The sequence below is a fragment of the Rattus norvegicus genome, chromosome 6 (assembly GCF_036323735.1).
Source record: "Rattus norvegicus strain BN/NHsdMcwi chromosome 6, GRCr8, whole genome shotgun sequence".
Lineage (NCBI taxonomy): Eukaryota > Metazoa > Chordata > Mammalia > Rodentia > Muridae > Rattus > Rattus norvegicus.
This window is the reverse complement of record NC_086024.1, coordinates 141,323,006-141,336,871: the sequence shown is the minus strand read 5'-3', so window position 1 is coordinate 141,336,871 and position 13,866 is coordinate 141,323,006. Positions and strand designations below refer to the sequence as shown.

General features: G+C 37.0%; 1 gene segment (V, D, J or C); it reads left to right on the top strand.

Annotated features, from left to right (window-relative positions):
- Positions 1–1,369: 1,369 nt before the first annotated feature.
- LOC691884 (immunoglobulin heavy variable 3-73-like) lies at positions 1,370–1,869 on the top strand. The segment is given in 2 exon segments: positions 1,370–1,430; positions 1,535–1,869. Coding segments are annotated over 2 exon segments (381 nt in total).
- Positions 1,870–13,866: the final 11,997 nt, after the last annotated feature.

The window sequence follows — 13,866 nt, the reverse complement described above, 5'->3', positions numbered from 1 at the left end:
CATAGGTAGCAATGAATATCCTAGTAAGAGCACCAGTGGAAGGGGAAGCCCTGGGTCCTGCTAAGACTGAACCCTCAGTGAACTAGTCTATGGTGGGAGGGCGGCAATGGTGGGAGGGTTGGGAGGGGAACACCCATAAGGAAGGGGAGGGGGGAGGGGGATGTTTGCCCGGAAACCGGGAAAGGGAATAACACTCGAAATGTATATAAGAAATACTCAAGTTAATAAAAAAAAAAAAAATGTTCTAATTTAAAAAAAAAAAAAAAAAAAAAAAATTTTCCAATTGACTATTAATATGTGACTTTATAACTTAACATTATGTTTCAGTCTGGATGCTCAGTTTTTGACATGATTCATTCTGTTGGTGTTTCCTTCCACTGATGGCATCTTTCGTAATTATTAATATTCTATTTTAGGTAATATCAGCTTGTAATTTGTTAGCATATCTTTCCATTATTTTATTCTCATATATTGGATTTCTTTCACATTTCATTCATCTTTTGAGTTGTAGTTGTTCATGAAATATTATAGTCTGAATATATTCATATCCCCTTGAATTGTTTTAACAAGTATAATGATTCTTTGGAATTCTTTTTTATAAAGTCATGAATGTAAATAGCATTAGAGATCATTTCTATGGAAGTAATACCTTTGCAATGGGAAGGCACTGCATTCTTGACCAATTATCTTACATTTGTTTTACGGGAGTCCTTGTGCTAAATACCAAGGAGAATACTAATGATCAAATAAATCATGATAGGAAAAATAAGGAGGTCATCATTAGAGGAGCTTAGTAGTAAACACAACCTCAACAGGTTTTTTTAATTAGTCAATGTATAATATAGAGTATATAATTTGAATAATTTATTTTATAATTAATATGAAGACAGCTGCAGAGTTTCACATGTACATTAGAGTAAGATTGCAAAACATTTTATTAATAACGGTAAATTCACACTGTAAATGATTTTTATTTTCTTTTTCTGCTTTCTTTTTCAAGACAGGATTCATACATTCCAAATTTTAAATGCATTTAAATTTAAATGCATCATTCTTCTAACATACTGCCTTACTGGAATTGACCACAATGATGTAGGCATGCAAAAATGCCTTCACAAGTTCCCTGTCTCCTGGAAAATTTGAGTACACTTTTATGCAACAAATGCTACTTCAGTCCTTATTTCTTCTCAAACATTGACAATACTCATTGTTTCCTCTAAGACACTCACAAATGATGTTATAATATAGCAGGAATATATGCAAATAATGTTCCTCTCTGTTCATAAAAATCAGTTCTGACCCCTACAGCTTTAACAGTGACACCTATCTCTGGATTCACAGTTCTTCCCATTTATTGAGCAGGCTTGAACACAGTATATCCAGCATGGAGTTGTGCATGATGTGGATTTTCCTTGTTGCATTTTTGAAAGGTATTTGATACATAAGAAGATATACTGAGTGTGTGATTTTGTGTGAGTGACAGGGACAGTGGGTATTTGTGAGAGATTACTAACTGGATTGTCTGTGTTTGCAGGTGTCCAGTGTGAGGTGCAGGTCTTGGAGTCAGGGGGAGGATTGGTGCAGCCTGGGAATTCTCTAAAACTTTCCTGTGCCACCTCGGGATTCACATTCAGTACCGCCTGGATGTACTGGTATCGACAGTTTCCAGAGAAGCGACTAGAATGGGTAGCTCGAATTAAAGCCAAATCTAACAATTATGCAACTGACTACACAGAGTCTGTGAAAGGAAGATTCACCATCTCAAGAGATGATTCCAAAAGTAGCATTTACCTGCAGATGAACAACTTAAAAGAGGAAGACACTGCCATTTATTACTGTGCTTGGCACAGTGAGGGGCCTTCAGTGTAAACCCAGACCCAAACCTCCCTGCAGGAACTCTCAGTACCTGTAGAGGGCAGAGTTCACATGGAAATCAGAGTCAGTGTAGTGTTAGGTGCAGACATAATTGAGTGCTGATGTCTGTTTTCATGTCATCTAATGACTCCAGAGAATGTCCCATGTACTTGTGGTTGGTATATTTTGTAATTTCTGTGAAAACAGTTTACTTTTTCTTGATTTAAACACAGAGTCGCTCTCAAGTAACAGGCACACACATATAGTTCACATACACACAGTTAAAACTGAAGAAATCCTAAAATCTCCACTACTTTTAGAAAGGAGTATGCTGAAATCTCCATAGTCAAATGCTTAAAAATATTTGCAGTTTTGGTGAGTCTTTTCCGTTAGTAAATTCACAGCAAACTCTCAGTGGTATTTTGAAAGATTCAGACTTTAAAAGTAATTGGGGACACACTCTGTTATTTGTACACCCTAGGAGCTCTCAAGTATTACTGCTTTTCCTAAAAACTTTGCTTATCAGTAACGTATCTGCCTCATTTGTAGCATCATTATGGAACAAAGTTTATGTGACAAGAAATTTTTCTCAAAAAATGCATGCTTGTTTTCTATATTGCTTCATGCATGATTCTTTTAGACAATTTAGAAAACCATTAATTAATTGTACACACTCACTAGTGAGTAACTCCAGACTCGGCAGGAAAAGACAGCATTGCCCTCAATTCCAGTAGGACAGGATCTAATATGTTTGAATTGAATCTCTGCTGTATATAAATGCACTGAAGAAAGTTTTTTTTTTTTCATTCACACAACTCGGAAATTGTAATCCTATCTAAAGTTTTGTGAGATCATGAAGGATCTGAAAGAACATCAGGGCCATTATACATTAGACCCTTCTAAAATTTTTCTTAGAGATATTTATATTAAAAATTGCCTTAAGTTGGAAAAACTGCCATTTAAACAAAAACACAAATATAACCAAAACCCATGTAATTTCTGTGGAGACAACAGGTAAATTTCTATAACATTGTAAAAATGCAGAGAATGTGCCAAAGAAAGCAAGACTGTGCAGAAATTAAAATATTCTGCAGAACAAAGGAGCTGATAATTGTGGAAACAATCTTAAAATTTATTTTTAACTATTTTAGTTAGGAAAGAAAGAATCAAGAATTATCATCTTCATTGCATCCTTCCTCCAACTATTATTCCTCCTCTTCCCCCTTCCCATATTCCACCTTTGCCCTTCCTATTTTCATGCCTTTCCTTTATGAAGGTTGTCACAGTCATTGAGATATTAAAGTGCCTATTCTTAGAACTTGTCTCCATATTCTGATTACAATGTTTCCAGCTCATCTACCATCATAGGCCCTAATTTTGATTAGGAGTTATAAATGTTCAACTTAATATGTAGCAAATGTCACAAAGTTCATATAATCGGTAGCATTTTAATGAAACGGGAAAAAGCAAAAAAGCAAAATAAATTAATATTTCAGAGGCTGAGGAGCAATGGCAAAGAGGTGAGGCAAAGGGTGTTTCCTGAGTCTTTACACAGGTTTTCCTCCCAGTTAACCGTATGTAAGCCCCAGGGACCGTGTCCAATGTGCAATGAAGAACACAAGATTTTACACTGATCATTGCAGTTAGGTCCTGAATTCCATGTCAACCTTGTTGTAAGCTTTAGAATGAGAAATGTCACAATTGGAAGACATTTTTAAATCTCCAGGAAGACAGTGTGTCTCATAGAGAAGTTCATTCCTCAATTGGAAAACTAGGGCATGGCAGTATTTTCTCATGGAGAAGGAGTTTCAAGACTCTTCATGCTGAGGCTCACCCACAATGAGTATGGAGTATTAAACCTGGTAACGTGCAAAATGGTATATGTCGAAAAAATCAGAGCAAGCAATGAGAATTGAAGACCTGTTTCCCCACGTTGTCACAAACATCTTACTTTATTTCTTTGAAACTGTTATAGCTACCTTCTGGTTTTATTTTTATTTTTATTGTTTTTATTAATCATCACATTTTTTTACATCTCAAATGATATTCCACTTCCCAGTTTCCCCTCCTCCAAACCCTCATCTTACTTCCGTCCTCCCATCTCCCCTTTGGCTTATGAGGCTGCTTCTCTACCTACCTTCCTAACTACACCTGCCCCACTGCTTCTGAAAGCCCCTGCAGGGGGCATCAAACCTTCCCACGACCAAGGGCCTCCCCTCCCATTGCTGTCAGCCAAGGCCATCCTTTGCTACATGTGTATCTGGAGTCATCTGTCCTTCCATGTGCACCCCGTGGTTGGTGATATAGATTGTGTGAGAACTGTGTGTTCAGGCCAACCTATGTAGTTCTTTCAGTGGGGTTGCAATTCCCCACTGGGCCATCATTTCTTCTGCCAACTCCACTACCAGGTTCCCTGAGTACAATCTAATGGTTGACTTCCAGCATCCACATCTGCACTGATCAGTTACTCACCAAACCTGCTCAGGAAACACCACACTAGATTCCTGTCAGCAAGCGCCTCTCTACCACAGCAACAGTGGTGGATTGGGTGCCTGCAGACATGTATCCCCAGGTGGCTCAGACTCTGGTTGGCCCTTCCTTCAGTCTCTGTTACATTTTTTTGTCCCTGTTCTTCCTCTGATCAGATACATCTCAGGGTTAAAAATTTGAGATGGTTGGGTCCCTCGATCAGGAGTACCATTTTTATTGGAGTGCTACATAAAATATGGTTCACATAAAAATAAATATAACAAAATGCATAATTTTAATATTTTAGAAAATAACAAATAATACTATTTGAAGCTTATATTTCTTATTTTTTTAAAACTGGGTATCACATACTACCTGTTCTGTGTAAGTTAAAACTAAGCTACTCCCTTTAAACCAATTTCTTTAATATCAATATTCACAAACTTTGTTACTCCTATAATTATGAACATTGCATTACAATGTTCTCTGTGGGGACACTGGGCAGATATTTCTGTGATCAAAATAACAATAAAATAAACATTTATCGTGTATCATAAATATGCAATAAATACTAAGTAATTATTTTTATTATTTATTGGTTATTTTATTTATTTATATTTCATAAGTAATTCCCTTCCAGATTTCCTCTCTGGCAACTCCCTATCCCACCCTTCCAAGTGCTGCTTCTATGAGGGTGCTCACCCATACACCCCTCCTGCCTCACACCACTAGCATTCTATTACACTGGGGCATCAAGCCTTCATAGTACCAAGATCCTCCCTTCACAATGATGCCAGATAAGGCCCCTTTAGCTCCTTCAGTTCTTCGCCTAAATCCTCCATTGGGGTCCCTATGCCCAGTTTGAAGGTTGGCTACATGCATCCCCATATGTATCCAAGTCTCTGGAAGAGTTCTTCAGGAGACATCCATATCAGGGTCCTGTTAACCAACACTTCTTAATGTCAGCAGTACTGACCGTGCTTGGTAGCTGCATATGGAATGGATACCCAAGTGAGGCAGTCTCTGAATTGTCTTTCCTTCAGTGTCTGCTCTATTCTTTGTCCTTGTATTTCATTTAGATAAAGAGGAGGAATTCTGAAATTTCTTAAAATTTTTATGGACATATTTCTTTACTTAATTCTGAAATTTTAAATTCTGAAACTCTTTTTTTTTCTTTTTCTTTTTTTTTTTTCAGAGCTGGGGACCGAACCCAGGGCAAGCACTCTACCACTGAGCTAAATCCCCAACCCCTAAATTCTGAAATTCTTAAAATTTTGAAAAATGTGGATGTACTAGCCCTCAGTCAGGTGTAGTGCCTCAATTCTGTATATTGTATCTATAGGTTCTCTCACTCTTTGTTGGGTATTTCAGCTAATGGCATCCCTGTTGGGTCCAGGGAGTCTGTCACAATCCTGGCATCTGGAATTTTCTGTTGCCTATACAGAGTTTCCCAAAATCCATTGCTACACAGCACTGTTCAATTCCCTGACCCTCTGTATATCATTCCTATCTCCTCCCATACCTGATCCTAGCCCCTTTTTATTCCCTCTTCCCCTGTTTTCTTCCTCCCAAATTCCTCCTACCCTTTAGACCCTGTGAGTATTTATTTCCTCTTCTAAGGAAGACTGAAGTATCCATTCTTTGATCTTCATTCTTCTTGAGCTTCATATGGTCTGTAAGTGTATCATGGGCATTCATACTCTTTTTCCTAATATCCACTTCATCAGTGAGTGCATACCATATGTGTTCTTTTCTAACTGTGTTAACTCACTCAGGATGATATTTTCTAGTTCCATCCGTTTACCTAAGAATTTCATGAAGTCATTGTTTTTAATATCTGAGTTGTACTCCATTGTGTAAATACACCACATTTTCTGTATCCATTCTTCTGTTGAGAGACATGTGGTTGTTTTTAGCTTCTGCATATTATAAATAAGGGTACTATGAACATAGTAGAGCATGTGTACTTGTTATAAGTTGGAGCATCTTTTGGGTATACGACCAAGAGTGGAATAGCTGGATCCTCAGGTAGTACTATGTCCAGTTTTCCAAGAAAATGGCAGACTGATTTCCAGAGTGTTTGTACCAGCTAGCAATACCACCAGCAATAGAGGATCCTCACAGATCTGTTGTCACCTTAATGTTTTATCAGACTGGTGTGTAGAAGAATCTTTGAGTTATTTTGATATTTATTTCCCGGATTTCTCTGATGTCTGTGAATGTTGAACATTACTTTAGGTGCTTCCCAGCCATATGCAATTTCTAATTTGTGAAAATTTTGTTTCGCTCTGTATAAATTTTAATAGGCTTATATAATTCTCTAGAGTATAACTTCTTGAGTTCTTTGTATATATTGGATATTAGCCTTCTATCAGACATAGGATTGGGAAAGATCTTTTCCAAATCTGTAGAATAGCAGTTTTATCCTATGGACAGTGGCTTTTGCCTTACAGAAGCTTAGCAATTTTGTGAGATCCCTTTTTTGTATGATTGATCTTAGACCCTGGACCATTAATATTCTGGTCAGGAACTTTTCTCATGTACCAGTGTGTTCAAAGTTCTTTCCCAATTTCTCTTCTAACATGTTTATTGTACCTGATTTTATGTGGAGGACTTGGATCCACTTGGAATTGAGCTTTGTAAAGGTAGATAAAAATAGCTAAGTTTGCAGTCTTCTACATGACGCTTACCACTGAAGCCAGCACCATTTATTGAATGTGCTGTTTTTCCCAGTGCATGGTTTTAGCTCCTTTGTTAAAGATCATGTAATCATAGGTGTGTGTATTCATTTCTTTGTCTCCAATCCTATTCCATTTATAAACGTGCTTGTCTTTGTACCAATGCCATGTAATTTTTTATCACTATTGCTCTGTATCAGGAATGGTGATTTCCGAAGTAGTTCTCTGACTTTTGAGGATAATTTTTGCTATTTTGTTTTTGTTATTGTTATTGGTGGTGGTGTTGGCGGTGGTGTTACAAATGTATGTAAGAACTGCTCTTTCTATTGCTGTGAATAATTGAGTTGACATTTTGATGGGGATTCATAGAATCTGGATTGCTTTTGGTAAGATGGCCACTTTCACTATGTTAATCCTGTCAATTCTCGAGCATTGGGTATCTTTACATCTTCTGACATCTTCAATTTCTTTCCTCAGAGATTTAAAGTTCTTTTTATACTAATCTTTCACTTGTTTTGTTAGAGTCACACCAAAGTATTTTTTATTTCTTGTGACTATTGTGAAGGGTGTTATTTTCCTAATTAATTTCTCAGTCCAATTGTACTTTGACTTGAGGAAGTCTATTGATTTATTTGACTTAATTTTATATCCAGACACTTCTGCTCAAGTTCTTTATCATGTGAAGGATTTCCCTGTTGAAATTTTAAATATACTATCATAATATTTACAAATAGTGGTATTTTGACTACTTCCTTTCCAATTTGTATCCCTTTGGCTTCCTTTTGTTGTCTAATTATTCTGGATTCAACTTTGATTACCTAGACAATCAAAGTTTGATTACTTATATAGGAAAGGATTGAGTAGTCTTGTATAGTCCCTGACTTTAGTAGAACTGATTCAACTTTTTTTTCCATTTAGTTTGATGTTGGCTACTGATTTGCTGCATATTGCTTTTACTATATTTAGATATGGATCTTGAATTCCTATCCTTTCCAAGACTTTAACATGAAGGGGTGATGAATTTTGTCAAATTAATTTTCAGCATCTAATGAGTTGATCATGTTGCTTTTTTTCTTTGAGTTTCTTTATATGGTGAATTAATTTTATAGATTTCTTTATATTGAAACATCTCTGCATCCCTGGATAAAGCCTACAGGTTCAAGGGGTTAATCATTTGATGTGTTTTTGGATTTGGTTTGCAAGAATTTTATTGTGTATCGTTCCATTGATTTTCATAAGGGAAGTTGGTTTGAATTTGTTGGGTCTTTATGTGGTTATGTTATCAGCATAGCTCTGGCTTCATAGAACAAATAAGGTAGTGTTCTTCTCCTTTTGCCTGGTCCTTTCTGTGGGGAATAATTTTTTCCTGGTCTGCTTCCCAGAAAACATCATATCTAGAAGCATTCCAGAAGATCTGCTGCACTCAGAATATTTGGTAAGAACCTTCCCAAAGTACCATAACTGCTCCTGGAAGCACAGTAGACTCAGGAACCCACCATCCTCCAAAATCCCTGCCTGCCCAGTACCACTCCCATTCTGCACTGTCTTTTCTGCTGGGACATATTGCTAGTTAGACTGGTTTCCTAAAGATACCACATCCTCAGGCATCACAGGAGATCTTTTGGACTCAGGGTTTCTGATACCACAGTCAGAGAAATCCCAGGAGCTCCATGGCACTCAGGAAACCAGAGCTTGAAGGGCTTACAGAAGTCCTACTGTACGTAGTGCAACTGGGTAACTAAAACCACAGTCTGAAGACATACACGGGGCTCTGTGGAATGCAGGCAATCTAACCCAAATGACTGAAAGCATCTCTGGAATCCTGTTGCACACAGAGAAACCATAGTCCATAACCCAACCCCCAACTCCTCGAGAGTAGTTTCATACAGGATATAAAGCATGACTGCACCACTGAAGATCCAACAGTCTGAAGGCTTCTCAGGAGTTTTACTGCAGACAAGGCTACAGAGCAACAGTTTCTCTGTCCCTCTGAAGACGCTCCAGTTGGAAGGCTCAGTAGGAGGTCCAGGGCCTCCAGGCTACTAGGATACTTGAAATAACCCCGGTACAAATGAAGTAGATTCCAGAGAGAGTTGCCCAGACCAGCAAACACCAGGAGTAACCAGATGGTAAGAGGAAAGCACAAGATCATATGCAACAGAAGCTATATGTGTGGGCATCATCAGAACTGAGTTCTCCCACCACAGCAAGCCATGAATATACCAAGACACCTAAAAATCAGGAAACTGACCTAAAATCCTATCTCATGAAGATAATAGGTCCTTTAAGGAGTATATAATTAATCCACTGAAAGAAATACAGGAAAACATAGGTAAAAAAGTTAGAAATCCTTAAAGAGAAAACAAATATATCCTTAAAAAATACGAAAACACACAATCAAATAGGAGAATAAATTGCATAAAGTGATCCAAGACCTAAAAGTGGATGACTAAACAATAACACACACACACACACACACACACACACACACACACACACTCACACAAATAGAGGCAAACCTGGAAATGGAAAACCTAGGAAAAGAGGTCAGCAATTACGTATGTATCACCAACAGAACACAAAAGATAGAAGAGAGGATCTCAGATGTAGAAGATACCATAAAAGAGAATGACACAACTGTCAAAGAAAATTCAAAACACACACACACACACACACACACACACACACACACACACAATAGAGGGGAATGAAGATTCCCAGTTCAAAGGACCTGAAAATGTCTTCAACAAAATCACAGAAGATAACTTCCCAAACCTACAGAAATAAGTTGACATAAAGAGACAAGAAGCCTATACAATACCAAACAAATGGGACCAGAAAAGAAAATCCTCTCATGACATAATAATCAAAACACTAAACAAAGAGAACAAAGAATGAATATTAAAAGCTTCAAGGGAAAAATGTCAAGTAGCATACAAAGGTAGACCTATCAGAATTGCACCAGACTTCTCAACAGAGACTTTGAAAGCCAGAAGAATACATCTTATTCTCATCATGGCACCTTCTCTAAAATCAACCATACATTTGGTCACAAAACATCCCTCAACTGATACAAGAATAATTCCATGTGTCCTATTAGACTACCATGACTTAAGACTGGTTTCCAATAACCACAAAACAGTAGAAAGCCCCCATACACATGGAAACTGAAAAACTCTGTACTCAATAATAACTTGGTAAGGGAAGAAATTAAAAAAAAAGAGATTAAAGATTTCCAGGAATTTAGTGAAAATATTGACATATCACACTAAAAAGCAGTGCTAAGAGGAAAATCCATAGCACTAACTGCCCTAGTAAAGAAACTGGAGAGAGAGATATTATATAAGCAACTTAATAGCATACCTAAGGGCTCTAGGACAAAAAGGAGCAAACTCACTTAAGAGGAGTAGAAGGAAATAGTCAAATTCAGGGCTGAAACCAACAAAATGGAAACAAAGAAAATATTATAAAGAATGAAAAATATCAAAACCTGGTTCTTAAGCCCCTAGCCAAACTAAGTAAAGGGCCCAGAGATAATATCCAAAATAAAAAAAAAATCTGAAATGAAAAGGGAGACATAGCAATAAAAATTGAAAAAATTCAAAAAAGTCATCAGATCCTACTACAAAAGCCTATACTTAACAAAAGTGGAAAACCTAGATGAAATGGATGGTTTTCTAGACAGATAACACATACAAAATTTAAATCTAGAGCACATAAACACTCTAAACAGGACCATATCCCATAAGGAATTACAAGAAGCCATTCAAAACTTCCCAAACAAAATAGGGCCAGGATTAGATGGTTTAGTGCAGAATCCTACCAAACTTTTAAAGAAGACCTAATACCAATACTCCTCAAACTATTATATAATATAGAAACAGAAGGAACACTATCTAATCCTTTTAATGAAGCCACAATTAGTCTGATACCTAAACTACACAAGGACACAACAAAAAAGGAAAAGAAAAGGAAAGAAAAAAAGCTTCAGACCAATTTTGATTATGAATATTGATGCAAAAATACTCAATAAAATTCTTGCAAACCAAATCTAAGAACACATCAAAACCATGACTCAATACAATCAAGTTGGCTTCATCCCAGGGATGCAAATTTGGTTCAATATATGAAAGTACATTAAGGATTAAGGATATCCTTTAAGGATATAAACAAATCAAAGAATAAAATCACATGATAATATCCTTAGATGCAAAAAAAGCATTTGACAGAATACAACTCCTTTCATGTTAAAAGTATTGGAGAGATCAGGAATGTAAGCCCCATACCTAAACATAAAAAAAAGCAATTTAATGCAAACCAACAGCCAATATCAAATTAAATGGAGAAATACTTGAAAGAATCCCACTAAAATGGGGACAAAAATGCCGACCCTCCTGATATCTATAATATTGACTCAAAGTACTAGATAGAATGATCAGACAAAAAAAAATAAATCAAGGGAATACAAATTGGCAAAGAAGAAATAAAGGTATCACTATTTGCATATGACATGATAGTATACATAAGCAACTCCAAAATTACTACTAGAGAACATCTCCAGCAGAAAAACAACTTCAGCAAAATGGCTGTATATAAAATTAACTCACACAAATCAAAGCCTTCCTTTATACAAATGATAAACAGGCTGAGAAAGAAATTAGGGAAACAACTCCCTTCATAATACCCACAAATACTACAAAATATCTTGGGGCAATTTAACCAAAGTGAAAGATCTGTATGACAATATCTTTAAGTCTCTCAAGAAAGAAATAAAAGAACTCAGAAAATGGAAAGATGTCTTATGCTCATGGATTGGAAGAAATAACATAGTAAAAATGGCCATCCTACAAAAAGCACTCTAGCGATCCAACACAATCATCCTCAAAATTCCAACACAATTCTTCAAAGACTTACAAAAAGCAATTCTCAATTTTATCTGGAAAGGCAAGAAAAAAAACAGAATTGTGAAAACTATTTTAATAATAACATTACAGCTAGAGGAATCACCCTCCCTGACCTCAATCTCGACTACAGAACAATAGTCTTAAAATCTAAAAGGTATTGGTACAGAGGCAGAGAGTTTAAACAATGAAATAGAATTGAAGACCCAGAAATAAAACCACACACTTATGCACACTTGGTCTTTGAAAAATAAGCCAAAAAATATAAAATGGAAAAAGAAAGCATCTTCAAAATGGTGCTGATCGAACTGGCTGTATGTAGAAAACTGAGAATAAAGCCATATTTGTCACCTCCTACAAGGTTCAAGTCCAAGTGGATCAAGATACACTCAAACTAATAGAGGAGAAAGTCAGAAAGAGCTTTGACCTCATTGGCACAGGGGGAAATTCCCTAAAGAGAACTTCCATGGCTCACTTATGGTGTTTGCAACAGTAATAATTTACCTTCACTTATTTTTTCCTATTTTTTACACTAATAATTTTATTCCCCCTCATAGTCCACCCACTTACTCTTCCACATCCCATACCTCCTCTCCTCCCTGAACTGATGTTTCATCGTGGATGTCCCTTCCCCACAAACCCCACCAGACCTCTTAAATCTCTGGGGCCTTCAGTCTCTTGAGGGTTAAGTGCATCTTCTCAGACTGAACTAAGACCCAGTGGTCCTTTGCTGTATATTTTAGGGCCTCATATCAGCTGGCATATGCTGTGTGGTTGGTGATCTAGTGTCTAAGAAATCTCGGGTATCCAGGTTAATTGAGACTGATGGTCCTCCTACAGAGTCACCCTCCTCATCTCCTTCTTGTAGCTTTCCGCTAATTCAACCACAGGGGACAACAACTTCTGTTCATTGGTAGGGTACAAATATTTGCATCTGATCTTTCAGGAGCTTGATGGGTCTTTTGAAGGACAGTCATGATAGGTGCCTTTTTGCGAGTGCCCCTTAGCCTCAGTAATGTCAGGTCTTAGGGCCTCCTCTTAAGCTAGATCCCACTTTTAGCCTGTCACTGGACCTTCATTTCCTCAGACTCTTCTCCATTTCTATTCCTGTAGCCCTTTAAGACCGGAACAATGCGACCTCTTCTCTCACTTGATGCCCTGTCTTTCTGCATGTTTCCTCTCCCCACTGTAGAACATTTCATCTAACGTCTCTTCATTTGAGTCCCGAGACTCTCTCAGCTCCCAGGTCTCTGTTTATTCTCTAGAGGGTCCCCCCACCTCCTACCTCCTGAGGTTACCTGTTTCCATTCTTTCTTCTGGCCCTCAGGTCTTCAGGCCTTTTCCCCCATCCAATAACAGATCATGTTCACCTTGCACTACCACCATCCTGGTCCTTTTACCTACTAGGTCCATCCCTCTCCCCTTGTGGTTGTTTTCTTGTCTATTTCAAGTGGAAAAATATTACATGAATCGCTAATCAGTGAGCATAACTGTGTTCATTAGAATGAACAAAAATTACTATCAGTGTCACTTAGAGACAAGAACATGAAGCCATCAGATACGTATTGGTTAAGTAAAAGATTTATCTACTTAGTAGTTCAGAGAAATAAATCTATGAAGATAACCACCTACGGTGTCATAACAATCAAAGACATCATGATGGGAAGGGGAAGGATCTAATCATTGGAGGAGCTACAAAGTGTACATGGAATCTCAATGTTTTACTACTTATCAAAGAAAATGTCAGATATTATTTTTATTGGTATAATGAACTATTTTCCTTTTGAGGACCTACATTTGAGCTTTATACATATATGTTGTACTCCTGAATTGTGGGCTCAGCCACACATGGTAACTTCGATTTAATTTATGAATTTATAATGCATTGGACATTGCACATAATATGATAACTTGAATTATCATATTAAAAATTTTACTTGTCGTAATTTTATATACAATTATTT